This window comes from Onychomys torridus, chromosome 14, assembly GCF_903995425.1.
Source record: "Onychomys torridus chromosome 14, mOncTor1.1, whole genome shotgun sequence".
NCBI lineage: Eukaryota > Metazoa > Chordata > Mammalia > Rodentia > Cricetidae > Onychomys > Onychomys torridus.
Genome location: NC_050456.1, coordinates 21984608 through 22010940, shown reverse-complemented (window position 1 = coordinate 22010940; position 26333 = coordinate 21984608). Strand labels below are relative to the sequence as shown.

The following is a 26333-nucleotide window of genomic DNA, read 5'->3' as shown; positions in this document are numbered from 1 at the left end:
AAATGTAGAATCAGAAATGCATTCAGTTGATGGTGAATGTGGTATGTGAATAAGAATGCCTCCACAGGCATAGTCACCAGGGAGTGGCACTATTTGAAAGGATTATGGGGTGTGGCCTTGTTAGAAGTGTGTCGCTGGGAGTGGGCTTCAAAGTTTCAAAAGGTCATGCCAAGCCCAGTCTCTCCCTCTCTCTTTCTGCCTGCAGATCGGAATGTACCTCAACTAATTCTCCAGCACCATGCCTGTCATGCCTGCTGCCTCTTTGAAATGGACTGAACCTCTGAATGACAAGCCAGCACCAATTAAATGTTTTCTTTTTTTATAGGAGTCGGCTTGGTCGTGGTGTCTCTACACAGAAGTAGAACAGTGATGAAGACAGTTACAGAACCGAACGTCAACAGAGAGCAGAGGCAAGCCTGTTGAGAAATGTACAAATGTTTCCTCAGTGTTTATTCCTAAGTTTGGATTTATTAATGATAGCTGATTGTCAGAATGATTTCCCAGCATCTTGCTCATCATCCTACTCTGCCCATTTTAATGTTAAAAAATATTCCAAGACTTTTTAAACCAAAAATTGAAATACTATCAAGTTGATTTGTTTTTTATTTCTTTTTCTTTTTTTTCTGCAGATAGAATGGCTCTCTCTATATATGTGTGTGTGTGTGTGTGTGTGTGTGTGTGTGTGTGTGTGTGTGTATGTATGTATGTATGTATGTATGTAAGGCTAACATAGTTCCAAGAAATGACTCTTCTCTTGAATCCTAGGGGGAATTCTGTTTGACTAGCTAAGTGTTTAATACACAAATGCATTCAGCCTTTGGTATTTAAGGTGGGCATCATTAACTCAACATTTCAACTTAAACTTTGCTTAAACGATAAAGTTTCACCCAAGTGAAATCAATGGGAGGTGTGTGTGAATATATGAGGTCCCATCTTGGCCCACAGTAGAATTTTGATTAAAACAGACAACCAAATTAAGAAATCATCAAATTAGAGTTTATAGGTTGAAAAGAAGAAAATGCTAAACTGTCCATTGCTTTTCTACCTTAAGCTGAGTATTATATGTACATATAGATATATTTCATACATATACCCTTTTAATGGTTCAGTCACACTAACAAACATCTAAAAACCCATCTGCCTATATTAAAAGTTTTAGTAAATGACCCAAGTTTCCTAGCTTCTGTAGCATATTGATTCTTTCCCCAAGTATTCACTAAGTATTCACTGTTCACATTTTTGAGCAGGGAAGTTTGCTCCTGGTTTTTTTTTTTTTTAAAGACACAAAAGAAGTAGTAAGAAAATCTTACAAAAACATAATTTAATATTAATAATAGCCCAGAATCTCCCACTAGTGCCAACTCCACGCAGAATGTAAGCATGAAAGGGGGATACAACAGTGGCATGTAGCCCAATCAAAATATCATTAAAGTATAAAATTTAGCTTTCCAGGCGTGGAACATGGTTAGGTACAGTTGCATATAGAATCCCTTTTCACTCTAAACATATTAAAATATGGACACTAATTTACTATTTCGAATGAAAATTCATGAGCAGCTACCTCAGGAGACAAGAAGCCTGACTTTGCCATTAATAAATAAAAAGAATGTGAAGTTCTTTCCAGAAGTATTTCTATCTATCTATCTATCTATCTATCTATCTATCTATCTATCTATCTATCCATCCATCTATCTACCTACCTATCTGTGTGTATATAATATACACACATATATATCTACGTATATGTTTTATATATAACACAAATTAACACAAGTATATATATACACACACTCAGACATGAAAATAGCTAAGAAAAGTAAAATCAAAATAAGAAACTTGTTAATAATTGGTCTTCGTTTCTCATAGACCACCTGTCCATAAGCACCTATCACTGAAATAACAGATATAATCCATATATTTAGAAATGCCCACATAGATTTCTGAGTGTCCTTTTTATCCATTACAGGATTCTGTAGGGCTATAAGGAAATCAAACTCTTGACCAAATTTTTTGATAAGCTATTGAAGTAAGAAACTTTCTAAAGAATTTTAGAATAAAACTAGTTAGAAACTATACTTCCAAAGACAAAGCAAGGGGCTCCGGCTGTTGTCTAGAAATGAGCCTTCTGTTATTGTAGGCACTGATGAGGTTTCAGGATCAGGCCAGCTGCTCACATGCTGATATGGCTTCGGGAGCTCACCCCTTAGTTAGAAAAACAGCCACCATACTTCAGGTATCACTCATTTCCAAGTGCTTTATAGGAAATATTTACCTTTGAGTTATGACATGAGTTAACTTGAAAATAATTCTCTGCTGCCCAGACTCAAAGTCTGGTAGCAAAAAAGGACTTTGTCTCCATGGAGGCTGACCCTGTTCAAGTGTGCTATTCTCGGGCTTTTAGTTACTTATCAACTACCCGTACTGAATTAGCCTCGGATATGATTGCATAGCTTGCATCCAAACACTGAGAGTTAGGATAACACAGACCCCTTTCTTTTGCTTAAGGGACAGTAGGAGAGGAATGGAGTGTTTCCAATGATAGAGCACTTCTGTGGTATGCACAAGGACTTGGATTTGATTCCTGCACTCTAAACAAACAAACCTATAGGAAATCTGTTAGGTACCATCTCATTGCTGTGGCTTAGAGAGAAAGAATTCTTTTTCACTCATTGGTTCAGAGAATTTTACTCTGTTACAGCAAGAGAAAGCATGGAGAATTGGCTCCATGGCAGTGGGGACATAGAGTGGAATTTCTCACATGGACACTGGTTCAGGGGCCAGAGAATCAGTACAGAATCATAGGTGAATATGAGGCCCATCTTCAGTGACTCACCTTGGCTTACCAAGTCTCTAGGTCCTGAAGTTTCCTCAACTACTCAAAACAGTGCTATCAGCTGGGTACCAAATATTCAAAAAGCATGTCAAACACATTTCACATTCAAATAACAAATCTTAATGACTAAGATATTTCTTCAAACTGATATATATTATTTATAACACTATGGGTTGATAATGAAGTGAAATTTTATTTTTTTTCTTTGGAGGATGAAACTACTAATGCCAAATCACAGCCATTCTTGAAGATACGTTAAATATTCATTTCTAAATTTTTTACTATTATCTTATTTTTGCCTACATTATTTTAATGAAGTTTTTGCCTAATTATGAGTAATTTTGTAATGCAACACATCTTTGGGGAAGAAGATGGGAGAATGATGAGAGTTACTTTGAAATCTGCTCTGCACACTACAATGTTTTTTATGAGGTTTATCCTAAGTGCCTTCTCAAGATCTGTTAGGGTTTTTTTGTTTGTTTGTTTGTTTGTTTGTTTGTTTGTTTTTTTACCATCTCCAGCACCCTGAACTGTAAACAGAAACAATATACATAAATCTTTATTAGTTGACTGTATTGTTAACTTTGAAGTTATACCTCTCTGCAAAGTAGACTTACAACCTTCTCTGATTTGTTGGCCCCTGGTATGAACAGAGTTAGAACATTACTAGAAAACTGCCTAAGACTACATTTAATGAATTTCCATATTCCTAGAACATAGTCTCATGGCACCAAGTGAGTACATTTCTCTTGGCTAGTGTTTCCTGTATGTTTTAGCCCCCAAAGTCCTATTTTAGGAATCTTCTGAACTCCAATGATCTTACTGCCTTATTCTCCTGGGTAACTCGGAATACACAACACTAAACCTGGCTACTTTTTTGGGGGGGCTAAATGTTGCATTTTGATAATTCTTTTACTCACCCTAGAAGGAGCCCAAGGGATCTGAATCAAACACTGATCAGCTGGCCACTTACTATATGGGACAGAGGAAGAATCAGAAGAAGTAGGAATGTAGAAAAGATGGATGGTTTCTTGATGATGTCTACTATTCAGCTTATTTGTAAGGATAATTTCAATACTGTACATGTTAAGACCCAGTACTTCATTTCTATGACTGGTAGGAAACCTGTAGAGAATATTTTATGTATTCAAAATGCTCTTTGTGTGTGTGTTGCAGCGGGGAGAAAACTGTATTCCATTGGATAGAAACTTGTGGCCTGTTGCTCAATAGAAACCCAGGAAATCACCTGTGGCAGTGAAAGCCAGGTGACTATGTCTCTTCTCAGGTGTTTAAAGTCACTCAGCGTATCTTATTGCTTAATTAATTTAGAGAAACAAACCTGGTCTTTAATCAAGCAATATTTTTAGTAGTGATTCATTTCTACTCACTTGTCAATATCAGTTCTCTTTGGAGGTGTCGTTTGTGTTGGTATGTGTTTTTCACACTAATCAGGAGGCATGTCTTGCCCTCATCTTTCCTGTCCACTTTTAGTCTTCATCAATTTCATTCAAACCATTTTGCAGGAATAACTCATATATGGCTGGGAAGAAAGTTTTGCTAAAGTCTTGTATGTTGAGGAAATGACACTTCTATTTTCTTCAACATAAAATATAACCCTTAGCTACATCCCCCCCACCCCATTTCCCATGAGCATTGTTCAATTTCCTCCAGAGGCAAGAAGCCTTTCACAAAGCTAATGAGGCATCTTCTAAAATCTCCCCTGGGAACCTCTCCTGGCCCAAGCAAGCAGAGTTGGGAACATCTCTGTGCATTTCTTCAACAGCAAACGAGACACAGACTCTTCAGTGGACACCCTCTGGGTACTTCCTGTCTAACAGCTGCAGGACGCCCCCACCCCCTCCTCAGCATTCTCCCATTTTTCTACTGTACACATCTTTTCAGGTAAGGCAAGTGTTCCTTTCTCCCCTAGGTCTCTCTTACCGTCTCAAGTCAGACTGCATTAGTCAGCCTCAACAGTCCCATAATACTGGAATTATGATTTATAATGTTGTATCTATGTCCGTGGCTCTTCTCCTCTTCGTCTCCCTGTCTCTCCCTCCAGACTATGGAGATGAAATCTTATGTGCATTTTTGCATTCCTACTATCTCACACTACTCCCAGAAATGCAATATTTACATAATAAATATTTCATTTACTGATTTTTTTCCACTTATGTTTTTTGTATTTTCTATTAAATTGTCACATTTTCTTGCTGCAGAAACTTGCATGAGTAGTCTGGGATAACGATTCCCATTTTATATTCCCATGTTGGATCTTGGAGAGGTTAAATGTCTTAATCAAGGTTGTGCAGCCACAAAGGAGCATGGTGCCCCTGAAATTTGAGTCTTGGTTTATAACCTGATACATGTTCTCATCGATGAACTTAGACACATGACTGTCTCTAAAGATAAATATTATTTGTACAGTTAGAAGTATTCTAAGTATATCTAATATCATGGATAAGAACATATAGATTTTAAAATCCAGGTATACGCTGTATCTTAACTATATCTGCCCTCTACCACTTCCCTCCAATTCAACCTCACCACCCTGACACATCTCCCTCCTAGCTTGATGTCTTCCTTTTTATTTTATAAATTTAGTTTAATTTAATTAATTCATTTATTTTACACCCTGACTGCATTTTCCCCTCCCTCCTCTCCTCCCAACCCCTCCTCCACCTCTTTCCACTTCTTCCCCACCATCATCTCCATCCACTCCTCCTCCTTTTCTATTTAGGAAAGGGCAGGCCTCTCAGAGTATCAACAAAGCATGGCATATCAATTTGCAGTAAGACTAAGCACCTGTCCTTGTATTAAGGCTGGGCAAAGCAATCCAGTATGAGGAATAGGTTCCCAAGAGCCAGCCAAAGAGTTAGGGACAGCCCCTGCCTCCATTGCCAGGAGTCCCACAAGTAGACCAAGCTACCCAACTGTTACATATATGCAGAAGGCCTAGGTCAGTCCCGTGCAGGCTCCCTGGTTGTTGGTTCAGACTCTGTGAGTTCCTATGAGCCAGGTTGGTTGTTTCTGTGAGTTTTCTTGTGATGTCCTTGACCCTTCTGGATCCTATAATCCTTCCTCCCTCTCTTCAGCAGGATTCCCTGATCTCAGGCAAATGTTTGGCATAGATATCCGATGCAGATATCCACCAGTTGCTAGATAAAGGCTCTCTGATGGCAATCATTTTTTAATAACCCATTGAGTCCAGTTAGTACTGCCCATATGTGCATAGGTATGGGGTTAATCCCAGAGGCATGGACAGCTCATTAGTGGCCACACCAGGAAAGAAAAGTGATTTGCTCTCTTCCAGTAGCTATCAACAGTCAATCTCTTCCAGCTGTGGGGTCTCAGTAGCTCCTCTCCTCAATAGCCATTTGGCATCCACACAGGTGTGCATAGGCATGAGCATGCTAGAATGTTAACTATCTTGCTCTCGTATGGATCTTATGCAGACAGGAGCTTTAGCTTAATGGTAGGAAATAATGGTGAACTATAGCCCTCAATTACTGTTAGCTAAGATACTACCTGGAATTCTCAATTTTGCAGTCTTAATCTTAGAAGTTTTGTAATTTATCAGGAAAGGTTCTAATTGAAATTTGAAAAGTTATTATAATTATCCACAATGCCTCAGAAAAGGAGGAGGAGTGGATGGAGAGGATGGTGGGGAAGAAGTGGAAAGAGGTGGAGGAGGAGTTGGGAGGAGAGGAGGGAGGGGAAAATGCAGTCAGGATGTAAAATAAATGAATTAATTAAAACTCACGATTACAGGCAACATGCAACTCTTGGCCTCTTAACTAACCTATGTGTAATTTTTTGCATACTAATACATTCTTCATGCTTCTTTCAGAATACTGGTTTTATGATGTGTGTGTGTGTGTGTGTGTGTGTGTGTGTGTGTGTGTGTGTGTGTGTGTGTAGTGCATGTAGTGTATGCTTGTGTGCACCCATGCAGATCTCAGAGTAGGATCTCAGGTGGTAGGTGTCCTCCATCATTCTCTACCGTGTTGCCTTGGACAGGGTAGCTCATTGAACCACAAGGTCACTGTTTTGGCTAGTCTGGGTAGCCTGTGAGTTCTCAGAGATCCACCTATATCTGACATCACACCCCCACCCCAGTGCTTATGTGGGGTGCCAGTGTGGATGTGAGGGCTGTGGATTCAAACTCACAGCCTTGTGCCTGCAGATTAGGTATTCTATCGCACTGAGCCACCTCTCCAGACTCCAGGATACTGTCACTTGTCAATCAATGCTGGGACTTCCTTTACTGTCCTAGCTGATTTCACAGTCTACTTCCTTGAGGAAACATGCTTTTTGTCACTTCCAAGCCATACCATCCTCTGTTGAATTATGTTTGCCTGTCAAAATTCTTTGTATCTCATTGACTTCATATCCCCAATGCTTTGCATGACCTCTGTTTAAGAGGTACTCAATAAATATTGTCTTTACTGGCACCAAAGTCCTTTGGGCAGCTGGACATCAGAGTGCCTCCCCTCTCTCATTCCCTTTATCTCATAGTCCTCTCAGGATTGTCCCTCCTCATACCTTCAGACTTCAGTCTTTTTACCATACTTTACATTAATTCCTAACCTGAAAACCTCCATTGTCCAGAGCAGTGCCTCCCAGACTTCTAGAAATCACTCTTGGAAGCTTGTTCACTTAGGATGGATGTACTCTCCACTTCCAAATTCTCCAAATTCATGGGTATGAACTGAAACCCAGAAGTGGTATTTTAGCAAATTCATATGAGGCGTTGATGTTGCTGACTCAGAGAAAACACTCTAAAATCACAGGCTCTAACCAAGTGATGAGCTTGTAGGCCTAATCATCCCCTGCTCCCACCCTGCAGAGAATGAGAATTTTAGGCTATCGGGCAAGCAGGTGGGGCAAGCAGGTAGGGGGATGGGGATGCTTCTAGTTTTAAGGTTCCCCTGGTGATGTGGCTCAGACCATATACTCAGTGATTAAATCCAGGAGCTAGAGTTAACCTCTTTCTCAAACATCTTCTCAAATACTTTTCCCCCATTCTTTCAACATTCTACCATGATTTCTGGAATAGAAAACAGGTGGCAATCCTCTACACCTTTTTTCTCTCTTGACTGGCTCCACATCAGCTTTAGTGACTTGTCGGTGTGAGTACCAAGCACATGCCAGGCAGCATATTAGACTCAGGGGAAATGCCCTGGATGCAGGGACACTGCTGTGCCTCATGCATCCATCTCACCAGTTTCAAGAACCCTGCTTTGTTGTGGGATATTATTTTAAGATGTGTTTACATTTGTTTATGCTGTAGAATATTTGTTTAGTAATGCAAAGATGTGTTGCATTCTTTTAGGTTGCATTTGTTTAACTCTGTGAAGCTGTGTTACTTTGCCTGCCTAAAACACCTGATTGGTCTAATAAAGAGCTGAATGGCCAATAGCTAGGCAGGAGAGGGATAGGCAGGGCTGGCAGGCAGGGAGAATAAATAGGAGAAGAGAAGAGGGAAGAGCGAGAAAAAGAGGAGAGGAGGATGCCAGGGGCCAGCCACCCAGCCACACAACCAGCCACGGAATAAGAAGCAAAGAGGGATATAGAGAAAGATAAAAGCCCAGAGGCAAAAGGTAGATGGGATAATTTAAGAAAAGCTGGCAAGAAATAATCCAAGCTAAGGCCAGGCATTCATAGGTAAGAATAAGTCTCTATGTATTTATTTGGGAGCTGGGTGGCAGGCTCCCCAAAGAGTAAATACAAACAAAAGAAAAACCCCAACTACACTGTTTCCCCTCTCCTACTGCACAGCTAACTGCTGACTTAACGACACACTAAGGTACAGTCTGACTTTGTAGGTGTTCAGTAAGCACTTTTTAGATTACACTGAGAAATTCTGCCACCTTCAGGGCCCTCTCTATGTCTTCCCTGGCCTGCTCTAGATCTCCTGCACACAACATTGACTCCAGCTGTCCAGAAGCTCATCTCTAACCCTCCCGTGTTTCTAACTCAATTCTTAGAAAACTTCAGACCATTTGGGTTATAGATCTGCCTGCTCCTAAAACGAAACTGTGAATTTCCAAGTATAAATACCATCCCACTTTCTCCAGCCAAACTCCACTTTCCACAGAGCTTGACTACAGAAAGCACTTAGAAATGTTGGTCTAATTAATGATTGAATGTGGGGTTTCTGAGGGTTTTGTTCTGCTTTTTGGATACAGGGTCTCACTACTCTTCAAATCTTTGACTCCAATGAGAGCTTCCTGTATCAATGTCCTCAAGTAGCTGAACTCACAGGCATGCTCCATCATACACCATTTTTTTGCAGTTTCTTGCCAGAAACATCTCGGTGGAATGTAATTTCCTTAGGACTATTGTATTTTTCCATTGTAAGTTTTATATAGTGTGGAATTTTCACAATGCAGGATTTATGATGAAATTCTGTCGAGGGTACAGTTCAAATCTTCAGAGAGGAGGTGGTATGACTGTTTGGATTACCTGCCTTTTTGTTTGGTTTTGCTGTTTGTGCAGGGAGTTTTGAGACCGTATCTTGCTGTTTCACAGAATGCCCTCAAACACGATCTGCCTTTCTCATTCCCCTGCATGCTGAGATGTTAGCTCTGCAGCTACACCTGACCTAGGTTTCTGAGCTGCGATTTCTTTCTTTCTTTTTTTTTAGTTCCATCTTAAGTCTTCTATCTTAAGCTAGTGAATCATTAAGCTTTTGGGTGTTTTAATTCCTAATGTGTATATTGAAGAAAAGACATGACTAATCATCTAAACTAAGTTTCCTCAGCAAATACAAAGCTAGTTAGTACATTGGACTGCACAGTTGAACCTTATTTGAAAAGTGAAATCAGATAACATCTTTATGGGAAGAAACACCTGAAAAAGGAGATGGTTACTGTTTATGAAGTGTACAGTGGGAAGAAACACCTGAAAAAGGAGATGGTTACTGTTTATGAAGTGTACAGAATACAAGTGGTCCTGATTTGCTACACTTAGAGCACTGGGCTATGCACATAGTAGGACCTTGTGAAGACTTACTTGATAAAAAGAAACAAAACAAACCAATACTGCTCTCACCGAAATAAAAAGTAATGGTGTTTATTCCCCCAAAGAACCACAAAGACTCATCTATTGCAGGCCACCCAGGAGCCATGGTCCGCTGATGGTATGCATAAGCCAAATATCTCCCAAGATGAACATGCTGTATTGCCAGAGCATGTTCCTTTGTATTTCAGAAGAACCTCTCACCACATCCACTCAGAACTGCTAAGCACAAAACTGATAGTTGGGTATAAACTTTGACATACCACCCTAATAAACACCTTCTCACCAAGCCAGAGAGGTAATAAATTCATTTCAGAAGGAATAGCTTTGTTATATAAAACTTGTAGACATTTAAGAGCGCCATTCAGTACAGCAGTTGTGTCTTCTCTGAAGAATTCTTCTCCACCTACATAGTCTGAGCATGTGTGTGAGGATGAGGATGTGAGAAAATGGAAGTACATGAACTGGATACTGACTTCATTTTTCTCTTTAGTCTATTTGATTCTGCATTTGAAATGCAGACCCCGGAAAGCCCACGCTATTCCCACATTTACTTGTTGGGAACAGCACTCATTTTATGCAACAAAAGGAATGGTTAGTGAAGGTTATCTGTCATTGGATTAAATAATTTTACAAGGCTGTGTTTTCAAGGCTTCAGAATTACAGATTTGACTGTGGGAGCAGAGTCTTGAGGGCAAGACACCTCAGATAACCTCACCCCCAGGAATGTCTCAGACAGTGCTTTCCTGTGTGTCAGTGGGGACTAGAATGCCCCATAGGTTTCTGTTCATACTATTAAATGGCTGGATTTCCTTCAGTGCACTCTTAAATTTCTGCACAATGCGCAGCCCTCAGCACCCTAAGGAGCACAAACAAAGGCTATCAGGAAAATTCACCCACTCCCACGTCACAGAACAATGCTTGTTGCTAACTAAGCAGTTCCCAGGGCAGATTTATGATGCCTGGAGACCAGAGTGAGTGCTCAGGTTGGGCCCCTGGAATCTGAGGTCAAAAGCACGAGGTGCTGCTCACTCCAGAGGCTTTAGAAATCAGGAAAATGTGACCTAAATCCTGTGCCTGCCTGCACACCAGAGACTGCTTAGGCGTTTTGAGAAATTAAAGCACAGTAAGGCCTGCAAACAGCTTGTTGTTCATGCTCTAAGATGTAGCCTTTTTCTTCTCATTGGCTGCTGTCCCTGCCCTCTCAGTGAACAGAAAAATGTCTACTGAATCAAGTAAAACAAGTCCATAGAATAGATAGCAGGTCTCCCATGTAGAAAACAACCTGATAGAATGACAAATATAAATTCTTTGTTCTCATTTCGAAACAAAGTTATGACTCTGGTATTTTTCTTATATTCTTATACCCTGAGTTACTATAACAATACCGAATCTCTAACCTACATACTAATTTAATCCATAAATTAGTATTGTATGAGGGCTATAAGTCCATTATAAATCTAAATGCTCTGAAAGAAAAATGCAAGCTGGGTATGGTGGTAAACACCTTTAATTCCAATACTTGGGAAGCAGAAAAGCTGATGGATCTCTGGATTGGAGGCCAGCCTGGTCTACATAGAGAGTTCCAAGACAGCCAGAGGTACGTGGTGAGACCCTGTACCCCCAACCTGGAAAAAGGAACAAAAAGAAAAAAAAAGATAGATGCACTCAAGTGCAAGAAAAGGCCTCTTTTATGCTGCCTTCAAGGAATTTTCTGGATAGAGTTATTTCCACAGGTTTACGTAACACTAGAAACATGTCACATAACTTTGCCTAGCTCAAGTGTAAAGGTGAAAAGGTGGCTACTTATATTTTATTAAGGATGATTTTTACCAAGCTATGAAAACTATGAAAATATTTAACTTCATCTCTTTTACTCTTTAATAATCAACTAATAAATATTAGAATTGAGTTAGGAAACAGAAGTATATAAACACACTGGGCGATGTTTGCACAGCTTTGAGACATTTAGAAATATCTAAAGACATAACAATTACTGCAGACTGTGTGCAGCTGGTCCTATCTACATGGAACCATACATCTCATGGGTTGGGGGTGCTCTTGCCACCTTTCACAGACTGTAAACAGCTCAGGTGTTAGATTTTACCAGGCATGGTGGCTCACATTGGTCACCTCAGCACATAGGAGATAGAGGCAGGAAAGTCAGGAGTTCAAGGTCAGTCACAGCTACAAAGTGAGCTTAAGTCCAGCCTGGATTACATGTGACCCTGACTCAAATATTAAAAAAAAAAAAAAAAAAGTCAAGAACTAGTCTACAATACTTGCTGACTTTGTGTGAATCGAAGTGGCTAAACCATGGTTTCTAAACAATGACTGGATCTCTATACTGTGTCCTTCCATGTTTCCAATGAAGTTCTAGTATTTAGAAATTCGATAAACAAACCTCAACATAGGCAGTGAGGTCAAAGGGAGGGGACATAAATTTTGAAAAAAGTCGATGAAGAAGAAAGACCAATTATTATCGATAAAATATAGTCTCGAAAACACTCCTAAGAAACACAAAGCTGTCTTTTACAAGACAGTAACGAAGTTCAGAAGTTTTGACTTAGGTGGTAGCGGCTGATAAAACCCACAGGTCCTCAACTCCAGCACTCCAGTGAGCCTTTCCTTGTCTGCTAGCTAGGAAGGAAATTCGTGAGAAGAAAACAACCCACAGGACCGTCCTTACCCATTGCTTCCCACTGACTGCACTTTGGACATGTCAGCAAATTCCTCCTTCCTCTTGTTACCACTGGTGTACTGCTCACTGTACAGCTTGAGAGACATCTGCTCCACAGCATCCCTTTGTGCCTCCAGGCAGCAGAGCTGAACCTCGGCCTGGAGAGAGAGGCAAAGAAGAACCGTTCTCTTAATCCACAAGGACTGCACTTCAAGGAAGGGGTAACAATGGAAAGAAAGCGAACTCTTCACATCATTATACTGCCTGGGTAGGGCTGGATTTAATGGGATCAGTTGGGCATATTACAGAATGACATTATAGATCTGAATCTTATAAGTTCTTCCTTAAAATATGACCTGAATAAATGAACCCTCAGAAGACTTGGTAAATATTACAAAGTGTCCCTGAGATAACATGGCATAATAAGACTTTACATAAAAATTCTGTGAAATTCCTTAATAATGCTCTTCCTCACGCTGTCACATATGTAGCATTTTAAAAGACATTTCCATTCAATTCATACACTGGGATATTTCCTATACATACATACATACATACATACATACATACATACATATATGAATGCTTTTTATTTTCTTCACTGAGGAGAAGTAAAATGCTTACTATTAATTCTAGTGCATATTTAATAATGGTAATATACTTCATTTATTGCATTTTTAATTTTCTGAACTATTGTCTGAGTGATTTTAAATCATTGGTATTATAGTGCATCAGATCTCAACTTTCCTAATGCTGTGACCCTTTAATACAGTTCCTCATGTTGTGGTGACCCCCAACCATACAATTATTTTCATTGCTACTTCATAACTGTCATTTTGCTACTGTTATGACTTGTAATTTAAATATCTGTGTTTTCCCATGGTCTTAGGTGATCCCAGGGAAAGGGTCATTCGATCCTCAAGGGAGTTGTGACCCACAGGTTGAGAACCACTCCTGTAATCACTTTTATACACAGGCTCAAATTGTTGAATCATAAACCCTTGGGGGCTTGCTGCAAAGGAAAAGGAGTTTCAACATGCTGGGCTTTTTCTTTTCTTTCTTTTTTTAATTTTTAATTTTTAGATTTATTTTTAATCAATCAGAGGCCAAAGAACACTGAACTACTTTTGCATGGAATGCACTGGATAGACTTTTTATTTATTGCCACTGTCACAATCCCTGTGGCTTTGGGTTCTCTAGGACACTGAGAACGAAGTCCCCTCAGGGAGGAGAGGAAGCGATGCTGGGTTCGAGTGCATGGTGGACCCAGGGACCCTTCCTTTCTTTCCTTTTAGTATGCTCACAAACTCAAACCCCTCCATTAACATTTCTGACCATCTTAAAACTGCTATTTCATGGTGTCTTTTCTTAGAAAACTAGTTCTATCTGGCTGCTGGGTAGTCACCAGGACTAAATGTAAGCCAGACACAACTTACTACCCTTAGCTGTCAGAGCCAATGAAGGCCTCCCCCTAGTCTCACCTTTCCCAAGACTCAACTATGGAGAAAAGAGGTGTGTCACAAAATCCTATAGTTTGGCTTTTCACAAGCAGTCATTATGAATGCTCTAAATTTCCACAGAGAATTTAAAGAGATAATGTTTAGATTACTATATTTATGTATTAAAGTTTCAGAAAGTATATGTATATAGGTATATATGTATGCACCTATGTATGTATGTGTGTATTATTAAATAGAATCAGCTTGTGCTGTTATAATGTCACATGCATGTATGCTTTCAGGGATGACCATTGGTATTGGATAACCAATTGGTGTGCTCTTCCCTGGGGAAGACTGTTTCCACCACTTCAGTTGCCTGCACTACTTTGTGTAGGGTTGAGATCTCTTGGGCTTCCCCCACCCACTCTGACATATCTATTGTTGTCCTTATTCAGCTCATGGTTAAGTAGTCCTGTTGGTGAGACTCTATGGATATAGCTCAAGGGAAAGTTTAGAGGAAGGGAAGGAAATGGAGACATGCTTTGCTGATTTTATAATCTCACAAATTAAAGAAAAATTATGTCAGGGACTGGGAATGTAGCTCAGTGGTTAGAGCCCTTATTCAGCATGGATGAAACCTTGAATTTGATTCCAAGCATCATGAATTTAAAAAATAAAAGAAACCACATATAATATGTGTAGTTGCAAGAAGAGGCGTGACTGGTGGGAAGTCACCCAGAAAATGTTAAATCTAGCGTCACTTTGCATTTTTATTAAAGATGTGGAAGAGGAAGTAAGTATGCAGAATGTCAGTGGTGTGTATGGATGAATGCTAAGAGGTTTGTGAAGTCATGGGACCTGAAAGAACAGCCACTGGTCTAAGAATGTATTTTAAAGAATAAAACTAATTAATGATTAGAAAAAAAAAGATGAAAAGCATGCAGGGGCTGTAAATATGCCTGAGTGATTTAGAGTACTTGCTTCACAGTCATCAGGGTAAGAGTTTGGATCCCAGGCTCTCAGAACAAGCCCAGAATCCTACAAACCTGGAACTCCAGATCTGAGGGATCTAACACCCTCTGCTGGCTTTTGCACACACAGGCTCATGCACACCCCATATGCACACGTAAGCAAACACACACACACACACACACACACACACACACACACACACACAAATAAAAAAAGTTTATGTCAAATTCCTATATGACAAGTAAGATAACAGAGATATTAAACAATAGTCAGTGAGTTTAAGAACAGTTTGCCCAAATGCTACAACCTCTCCTCCACCAGAAATCTAGGGGCACAATGAGGATATTGCTCTTGACTGAGTGCTCTGTAGAAAACCTCCTTAGAATACCACATCTAGGTCACTGGGGACATTCTTGTAGAGGCTTCTGTCCATTTTAACTCTAGGAAGTAATGTGTTGGACCATGGTTCATTCTGGGCAGTGATCTCACAAGGGTGTGCCTCTGTTCCCAAAAGGCTCATAAAAAAGGCAGAATAGGAACATATCACCACTCAGAAAAATAGTCAGCATTCAACCTCAGTGGGGATGTGAACAAAATGAAACATCACTAACCAATAGGGGTGTGTGGAAGTGTCCAGAGAATAACTCAAAACATCACTAGTCACTTACTAAGTTCTTCCTTGCAGGGAAAGTTCTCTTCACTAATGAACAGGTAAACAGACAGCCTGGGCCCTTCCTGACCATCTCCATTTCTACCTCTGTTTTTAGTAATTCATTCCTAAATTTCCTTACAAAATAGAACTAAACAGTTCCCTTTGATAACATTGAGTAGCTTTGCCATTCTAAACCTCCTTGTAGATTCTCTTAGAATTTTTCTGATGCCATATTTTAGTCCGAATGTAAACTAAAAGAAGAGAGATTAAAAGAAAATATCTTAAAAACAGTGCCACTGTTTCTCTGAATAAGTGAGTTTTAGTTATCATCTGCAGTAACTGTGGATACTTTAAATGTCACTATATTTTTCATATGGAAACTTAGGCTGATAAATATTAGAGATAAAAAAAAACAAGATTTGGAATTTTTTATTAACTAGAGAGAATGAGACTTCAGTGGTGGGTGTGCTCTTGATTTCCAGGTTGCAGTCCCATTGAATAGATGGAGAAAATGAACTGAGCTAGAGGTACTGGTAGAATAATCAGAGGAAGATCTTCAGGCTTGTAGGAATGTGGGGATTTAAACACTAATTTAGATGTAAAAATTGAAATTAGAATGACATGAGAATGCCCTGGGACATAGAAGATGCTGTGGGACAATCCTTTAGTACACTGTGACGATGAGTTGTTAATAGAGAGCTGAGTGGCCCATAGTCAAGCAGCAAAAGATTAGGTGGAAGAGCAAAACTGAGAGAGAAGACTGAGAGGAAGTGTGGAGTCGCCAGCGGATACAGAGGAAGCAGGAGATAAACAAGCCATGCTGAAAAAAGGTACCACCACATGGCAGAAGGTAGATAAGAAATATGGTTTAATTTAAGTTGAAAGAGTGAGTTAGCAACAAGCCTAAGCTATCGGCCAAACATTTATAATTAGTAAGTCTCTGTGTGGTAATTTGGGGGTGGGTTGGCAGAACAAAAAACCTGCCAACAAGAAGAGGAAAAGGGCCATTTATCCCTCCAGTCTAGGTGTTAGCACGGGTTGCAACAAATCCTTAGTTGTTCCACTTTTTTTCTTCTCCAACATCCTAAGTTCATTTTAAGGATTGTTCCCCAGCTGATCTTCTATCACAGCTAAGATCTCTGGTGGGTCAGAGCTTAGGTGGGGCCTTTTTCTTCATACCTTTTATCATTGCCTTAAGTGTCATTTCTATAGTGATGCCTCCAGCCACTCTCCTCTGAGCTTTACACTTTACACCAATCACCTGACTTCAATTATTTTAGGCCCTGATGTTTAAAAGGTAACTGCATTCTCAAACTCTCCAAATCCTCCAATTCTTCTCATACTTGGTCCTTCCTTGTTAAACAAATAGCCAGAAGCTAAAGAGTCATCTTGACTTCTTTTCTTCCTTTCCCATAAGCCACTCCTTATGATATCCTCCACAGTGCATCTCCAGTTTCTCCCAGTTGGCATTGCTACAGCTTCATTCAAGCCTCTGGTGCCTCTTACTTGTATATATTGCCTCCAGTCATTCCTATCCTCTAATTATTTTCACTTACATTGTCAAGAGTAGTCATTATAAGACACAAGCTGACTTACTCCTTCACTCAGACTCAAGAAACAAGCTTCTCCCATTGGCTAACAATTTCTTGCCTAGGCTAGACCTCTGATAGTCCTTCTCTTAATTGCCATGCTCTTGCCTTCTTGATTATCTTTGCCTTTTTTAATTCTTCAAGCATTCCAAAATTTTAAGCCATTATTTCTTGTCCTGTGGATTTTTCCTTTATATTATTTTCTTTTCTGGAACATTCTTCTGGGAATTCTTTGTCTTCCAGCTTATACCTGACATGCTATTTCTCAGAGAGTCCTTTCTCAATGGTGTTGCTGAAACAGATCCACTGTGTTTTTATTTCAGGACCAGGTAAGTGTCCTACACAGCACATGCAAAAGTAAATTTCTTATGTTTTGTGTTTGATATAGTTTCTGATTTGTCTTTGGATTCCAAATATTAGGAGTAGCCATGTCTGTTTCCTTGGACATTTTGCATTCTGAGCACCTTGTCAGAGCCTGGACCAAGGCAAGCATTAAACAAGTAATTGTCTAATAAATGTATTGTCCATCCATCCATCCACTCATACATTTGCTGAAACTTTATTATATCTCAGGGACTACCAGCTGTTGTGGGTATAAGGAAGATAAAATACATTCTCTTCTTCTAAGGGAGTACAGCATGGAAGGTAAAAGAGATGTGCCAACCACTACAATTATGACAAGTGGCATTGTCATCAGAAATAAAACAATCACCTGAAGGCAGGGAATAGTCAGTAAGGCTTGACAAAAGTAGTGTCTGAACCAGAACTGAGGTGATAAGTATGACTTTGGTAGGTGACACTATCTCTAGAGGCAGGATGATTGATTTGTTTAAGGGCCCAAAGTCATGAAAGGACACAGTAGACTCAAAGAATGGTGACTGGAGCTTTAGGGCATTTGAATGAAGAGGTTAAGGGAAGGGGTATATAAAGTGCATAATGAAGAGGATGCAGGTTAGGGAAGTTAAACACTGTTCTGAGCATAAAAGGTCCAACAAAGCCGTTATTATTTTTGTAAAGGCCATGGTCCTCTTCTATCTCTCTTTCTACAAGGATGAGATTGTCACCTTATGGATAGCCTAAATATGCTTGCATAGTTCCTGCCACTTTGAGAGGAGATCAGTGTGATGACTATTCTTGGTTGTCAACTTCACTACATCTGGAGCTAACAACCCCCCCCCCCAATAGAGGGCACACCTGTGAGGGATTTTTTTTTCTTAATTTGAAGAACCACTTCTAATTCCAATCTTGATGTGGAAAGATATAGGCCTTTAATCTGGGTCTTGAAGTGGGAAGTCACACCTCTAATCTGGGTTATACCTTCTGTTAGAAGTCTATCTAAGGACATGGAAGAAAGAAGCTTTTTCTCTCTGCTTGCTTGCCCTCATCTTGCTAGCATGCCCATTCTTTCACTGGCAGTAGACCCGACTTCTTTGGAATTCCAGCATATCCAGAAGCCCAGCTGAGACATCCAGCCTCTTGGACTGAGCAACTACTGGATTCTTGGGCTCTTCATTCATAGCCAGCCATTTTGGGATTAGCTGGACCAAAGCCTGCAAGGAAAGAGGGGCAACTCATTCTATAAATTCTGTTACTCTAGAGAACTCTGACTAGTACACTCAGTGAGAAGGGAATCATCAGATTTCACTGGGTCGGTAGCACAGCCTCCCGGACCATGGGGGTCTATGATATTCTAGTAACTAATACCTCTAATAAACCCTAACATGCTATGGAATACATTGTGTTCTCCCACACTCATTTCATGCCTCAGCATCTTTTGGTGGGTTAAACTTCTTCAGAATGTTAAACTTAATCTTGGCAACTCTCTCTTAGAAAAGCCTATAACCATGCTTTCTGATGTGTCTTATTTCTGAATGCTTCTCTCTTAACATGCATCCTTAAATATAGATTAAAATATCTTTATTACAAAACTCTGCTTCATATTTGCTAGTCTTGAACTTCTTTTCTGCATCAAAGCCAGGAATCCCAGTCAGTTCTGAGTTGAGGTTTCCTAAAAGTTTCCTTTTGAGACAAAGTCTCAATATGTAGCCCTTGCTGGCCTGGTTGAAACTCACTGTGTAAACTAAGCTGCCCTCAAACTCATGGAGATCTGCCTATCTCTGTGCCTCCTCAGGACTCAGATTAAAGGTGTGTGCCACCATGATTAATGAGGTCCCTACAGGTTTAGAGAAAGTACTTAGGCTGCTGAGAGTGGCAATGGGGCATTGTACCTCTGTCCTGTCCTTAACTGCTGACTTCTTTAGGCCTTATCTGGGATTTCTCTGAAGCATTGTTGAAGATCGTTTATTACAAAAGCAATTTCTGGGCCAGGCAGTGGTGGTGCACACCTTTAATCCTCGGGAGCATTTGGGAGGCAGAGGTAGGCAGATCTCTGGGCTCAAGGCCAGCTTGGTCTACAGAGCTAATTCTAGGAAAGCCAGGGTAACACCTGTCTCAAAACAAAAACAAAAACAAACAAACAAAAACCCAATTCCCCCCACCAAAAAAATCAAAAATATTTTCAAAGTACCTGCTATTATAGAATTTGATTATCTCCAAAATGGTTAATTTAAGTTTATTGATTTAAAAAAAATCCTGAAACTGTTAATATATTTGGTATGTGTTTCCAATATTTTTCTGAAATATATTGTCTTATTAAAATTAAATTGCTTTCTATTTTATAAGGAACTAAATCAGATAAGAACCATGAAATAGGAAATACGTATATAGGTAGTTATATAATATATATTTGGTTTAAAAACAACAACAACAAGTTTTCTCAACTAAAGAAGAGGGAAATTATCATGGAGATTTTGTCCTAAGGAAAAATGATGATTCCAAAATAAAACAAAAGAGATTAGGACAAAACCAAAAAGTTAAAGTATGTCACAACTTTTTCATGGAAGTCAAAAACCCAGAGATAGTATAGGTTTACAGAAGCTTGCTTAACACAAAAGACTTCTTTTACACTTTATCAAAGTAATTACTTAGGACCCCTACTCAGTTTCTCATCAGAGAACTAAAATTTAAGAGAGTTGATGATTATTAAAAGTCCTTGTCAGGTTTTAAGTGTTATATACAACCGCTAAGTTTTAAACTACAATTTATCCTTCAGTCTGTAAAGGGATGTGCAAGCACAGAGAAAATTGTCCTTGATGGTTCCAAGGGAAAATGGCAAAGGACAGCAGAAGGAGTCACAGGGCTTTTCCTTAAAGAGCCTTCCCAGAACTTAATGGTCAGAAGAAAAAAATGGTTAAATTTTGGCTACACGCATGGCTTCAAACATGCACACCTGAGTAGGATACCAAACTTTCCTTCCCAGAGTAAGAGGAGGATTACAGGTGGAGACATTTCTTTGGAACAATGTTGAAGGTCTTCAACAAGTTTCAACAGCAGATCTTGAATGTCTTTTCTAGATAAGACATTGCACAAAATACAAATGTAGGTTTGGATCCTCAGGGAATATATCATCTACAATCAGAAGAATTATGGTGCATAAGAAACACTCAACCCTCATTCAAGGATAAGACTAATAAAATCCTTAAAAAATGTGCCAAGAAAACAATTAGTACATTTTTTAGAATGTCCTTTTTTAAATTATAATATATATGTATAGATATGATGTGTGTATATATGTACACACACACACACACACACACACACACACACACACACACACACACACACACACACACACATAAACAAGAGGGCCAGAGGGATGGTTCAATGGGCGCCTGCCCAAACTTGATGCCTGGAGTTCAATCCTGGGACCCACATGATGGGAAGAGAGAATGAACTCCTAAAAGCTGTTATCCAACCACTGCACACACACAGGAACACAGAATAAATAAAATGTTGAAAAAATAAGTAATAATTAGGAATGTCCAGCTATTTGAATATTATTTTTCAGTAAATATTATTGCATATAGTGATCTTTTTATATTAAGTATATAACAATATGATTATACTGTCATTCCAGAAAACCTGGCATTGGAGAGGGTTAGTGATAGTTCTTATGTCTTTATTTAAGAGACATAGCAGTAATAGTTTAGATTTTTAAGTGATCATTTCTATTTTATTGACTTGTTTGCACATCATTAAAACCATTTACTATAATATTTAGGAAATTTAATTTTAAAGCCGTCCTTTGAATGAGACTTGCTAAATGGAAACATTCAAACAAAGTGGGCAAATAAACATGAACACTATTTTCATTTCTTCTGCATTTGTGCATAAAGAAAAATGTCTTCCTTCTCTGTTTTAATGGCATATGGGATGCTTATTAATGCAACAAAAAAACCACCTCCACCTAACAGACAAAACACAAACGTGATACACCATTGCATCTGTGGAACCTTCATCCCCCATCCCTCTCCTTTTTGTAATGCAAGTGGTTAAACTCATTAAAAATTCAGCATTTTATGTCATGAGCTGCAGTGGGGGAAGTGTGATTACAAGGTGTGGACTGGAGGAGATGATTAGAATTTTCGATGTTTCTCCATTACTGTTCCCTTAGCAAATCTCTGCATGGCGACAAATGCATCAGTTCTGTGTTTACATTCTGCAGCCATCGCCTAATTCATCCCCTCCACACTCACCTACAGAAAGCTAGCATTTATTCTCCGCCAGAAACTAGAGGTTTAAAATGTGTATCGTGAAGATGCAATCAGAGCTCTCAGCCTGCAGGGCCAGCAGCTCCTCCCTTAGTCCAGTTATGCTGACAAATGATCCCATGAAGTCAGTGGCTACTATATGTACTCCAGTTCCTTTGAATCTCTATAGGATAAATAGTCTTGAAATAGGGACAGGGAGGGATGGGGGGGGGAATGAAGCAAGAACGACAAGAATTACTTTACATACTAATAATAACAATTTAGTTATCAAAACAGAACTAAACAAGTGTGTCTTTATACTTCCTTCTGAAAATTCAGCTGCCTGGGGTTCTAATAAGCAGGGCCTATAGTTCAGGAATGCAGGGTAGCACTCAGTTCAGAGCCTATATCCTCATTTCAAAGAGAATCATTCAAGCCGACATCCACCCTGTCAAGAATCTCAACTTTGAGCTGCTAATGCAGAATAAAAATCAATATAAATTTTGATCATTTGATGAATATTTACTTCTTCCTTTAGTGTTTAGGGATTTAAAATTGAAAAGTGCTGAATCAAGTCATTTTATTTTTTTGTGTTTGTGCCAACACCAATTTACTACCCTCCAGAAAGTTCCTGAACAAGACGTCTCAGGTGGCAGGCATGTTGGTTTTTCCTGTCAATCATAACAGTGTGTCACTAGGGGATCATAACCATTTCCCTTTCATACTCTTAGTGTTCCAAAAAGGAATCTTTTGATTATTTCCCTGGAAAAGGTAAGCTTTCTCCTTAGGCACATATTGTCAGCCTAGGTGTCTCTTGTCTTTGCAGTTAGCTAAGTCAAAATTGATACAATCTAGTAAAAGTTAAATGCTGCTTAATGAATTAGGCTTCGAGGGCCATATATAGAATAAATAGAATTTACAAATAGGTTTCTCTCTATAAAACTCAGCATCCTCCTAGGACAAAGAGCTGTTGTGGAAGCTCCTACAATTTTCTATGCATTTTTCTTAAGTGTACCAAAATATCAGTTGACTGCTATACTCAATAGAAAGACTTCAAAGCAAAAGTCTTTACATTATTATTGTAAGTGAAAACACACATCGGCTAGCAATTAAAATGTGCTTCCAGTATAAGATTAGTTCCAAGAGTGGAGCAGCATGCCACCCTTTTATGATGATGTATTGCTAGACATGTGTGTACATATATGTGTGTGCACAATACACATATTAAATATGGACATATTATATGTAATATATATTGCACACACATATGTAACAAAAGCTTGCTGTTCTGCAGAATGTTTTCATAGTGACTTTAAAACACTGGACAATGGCCTTTCCCAGTTTCAAAGAGACTAAACTAATTGCTAGCACCAAAAAGGTAAGCTATTCTCATTTATGGAAATACCTTGCATGTAATAAAACAGCAGAAGACACAATATTAAAGAGATGTTTTTGTTGGTTCCCTATAAATTAAATAAAAATAGCAGCAGCTGTGTTTCCCATGGATGATGTATCTTTAGACAATTGCTAGACATTATGTAGACAGATGTTTTAAATAAAATAAGGTATTCAGATTGCTAGATACCTTGCTAGATATGAAGGCAATTATAGGATATCTTTGTTAAATTACATTTTTCATTTTTGTGAGGAGAAAAAACGAATTGTCCTGGAAACAGTACCAACAGGAAATGATCCTATATCTAAAACAGCTGGATACTGTAACTAATATAAATTTACTTGAAAATAAAAATGCTGTGAGCCTCTGGAGACATGCAGCAACATGCCATAAAAACAAATGAGAATATCAAAGTATTTAAAAAGGAGAAAATACATTTTATCTAGAAATTATGTTGAGATATAGTCTGCTGATTAATGAGAAATATGTGGAAATGAAGAAAAAAGGAACTTATAAAAAGCTACTTTAAAACTGCTAATATTTTATTTAAAGCTGTATTTGTAGGAAATGCCAATATTTTTTAGAAAACAACGTTGCTTTTTATTATATTGACTATTAATCATAATAACCCGAAGGCATATACTTGTGTTTAATTGGAGATTCTAATGGAAACCAAGAATGCTTACTGAGCGAATAGAACCCTAAATATTGGGTAAAATTATTGTAGCAATTCACAAAGCCATATGAAATGACCTATACATGGAAACTCTCCCTACCATGTTTACTCCCTTATTCCAATTCTTGTTAGCGATTTCACTAGGGAAAAGAAAGGATGTCTTACATGCTGACTCACACTATAAAGGTACAGGCATTAACATGGAGTATCTCCAATTTCATGTATTTTAATTCTCTTCAGTTAAAGATAAAACACACTGGCTAACAAGACTGTTTTAAGGAAAAAAAAAAAAAAAAACATGGGTAGAAATCTATTTGCAGAGTCACCAAGATGGCACAGGAGGTGAAAGTGTGTGTGTGTCACAAAGTCTGGCAAGATGAGCTCAGCCCCAAACCTTCATTCATGGAGGAAGAAGAGAACTGATTTCTATACACGTGGCCCTACCCACAAACAAATAATTTAGTAGAAACTGGAAATTAAAAAATATTTTAAAAAAATATCTATTTGCACAAAAGATAGGGGTGAGCCTAGAGAAGTACACCCAAGTCTTGGGTGTTCACTCTTCTAACCTGAGTCTTAACACTTATCTAGGTCCAGTTCCTTGGAGGTCAGGTTCTCAGACAGAAAGAGATTTTGAAAAGCCAGGATTTTCCACAGGCTCCAAAGTCAGAAAAGTTCACAGTGCTTCAGAAACAGGCTCCTGTACGTCATCAGGAGAGAACTCAATAGGAGGAAAGGGAATGCAGGACATAAATGTGAAGTAGAGGACCCAGGGGACAGTAAGCAAATGCCATGAGAGTAAAGAGCAGTTACCAGAAAAGTGCCCAGAAAACCCACATAAACCCTAAAAATCGAGATAATAATTCTCTACTTTCTATAGGTTCTCCAAACACTAAAAAGAACAATTACTATTTTCTGGAAGATCTGTGTCCATCCTCACCCCCCAACATACACCATACACACTTCTGCAATAGTGATTCATGTGTGTGTGTGTGTGTGTGTGTGTATGTTGTCTGTGAAGACACAGGTTCACCATCAAGACATCAAGACTGCTCACAGCTTGTAGAGCTTGACATGGTGCTTAGATTTTCCTGAAAATTCTGAGCTATCATATTCATAAAAGACTAACAAAAGAAACAAACACGTCCCTTTTTTCTCTTCCTTGATCTCTCTATTCCTATCTATAAGACATACTGATATTCTAAGTAAGGGTCAGGTTAAAAAAAGTTATATCCTTCACTTTTTACTGTCTTTATTTTAGGGGCAGAGTGAATAGACAAGCTAATGACAGGAATTAGGTGCTCTTTTGTTCAGGATGAATGATTCTCTTGAATGGTGGTTCACATCTGACTTCTTAGATTGGCAACCAGTGTACCGTAGACACACCTCTCCAGAGTCTTCGGGACCTGTAGTGTTCGATCTTCATCGTCTGTCACTCCTGCCTGCTGAGCTGCTTGTCTGCATCATAGACACATCTTTCCATTTCGTTCCTTGGATGAATCTACTTCCTTTCCACCGTGGCCAGGCACTTCCCTCTGCCTGGAATTTTCCTCTTCCCCTTTTCATGCACATTTATATCTTCAAAATCTGTTTAAATGGTATTTTCTTCCCCAATTCTCTCTCTTTTCTCCTCCCCATCCACCTTTGATTTTTTTTCTAATATTTATGACTATATTTGACTCATTTTTGTTTTATTTTGCTAGTTTGCAAAATGTCAGTTTTTTAAGAATATGAGTTTTTAATTCATATGCCACTGGGAGGTAAATTTCACAACAGCAGCACCATGTCTTTTTTTAATTTTTTGTTTTGTTTTGGAGAATTTTGTACATGATTCCACAACTTTCTTATTCACAATTGTATCTTCAATGTCAGAAAAAATGTGTGCTGAATGAGTGAGTGAGTCATTGTACGGAAATTCATGAGATGCCTTAGTGATATTCATACTAGAAGAAGATGTGTACTTTCAGGAAGTAGATTCGTGGCTGGTTCTAATCAACATCCGAGGCTGCTAATCTAACTATAAAATGTGAATCATATCATTAAAAAGAAAGGATCATTCTGACCAAAATCACCTGAAATACTTTTCAGTTTAAAAAATGTATTGGGATTCTCTGAAATTTCAAATATGAAAACCCTTGGATTTTTTTAACCTCTGTGTTACAGATTTAAATTTAAAGTGATATTTAATTTTAGCAGGTCTCTATGAAATAAAAGACTTAATAATCTCTGACATGAACAAACTTTATCTTGTTTCAGACAATGGTAGAAAATAGAATTCTAAAAATTATAGTAGAAAAAAAACACTTGATGATGCAACATGGCAGGAAAAAATAAGCAAAGGAAATAGAAAATGCTTGTTAACTGGTCAACCTCCTAGTGGATCACTTTCAGACTCTGAAACACACCCAGTTCAGCTACCAGTTTTCAAAGAGGAGGGGATAGAGCAATTTACCTGTTGAAATGCCAACCATTGTTTTTCAAGTT

The 26333-nt window shown here is 38.7% G+C and overlaps 1 protein-coding gene across 2 annotated transcripts in view; it reads right to left on the bottom strand.

Annotated features, from left to right (window-relative positions):
- Positions 1-26333, bottom strand: part of Akap6 (A-kinase anchoring protein 6) — a 432518-nt gene that overhangs the window by 123794 nt on the left and 282391 nt on the right. For both annotated transcript variants that reach the window (XM_036205359.1, XM_036205360.1), the window contains exon 8: positions 12546-12694. In XM_036205359.1, coding sequence (XP_036061252.1) covers positions 12546-12694 — 149 coding nt within the window. The remainder of the gene's footprint in view (positions 1-12545; positions 12695-26333) is intronic.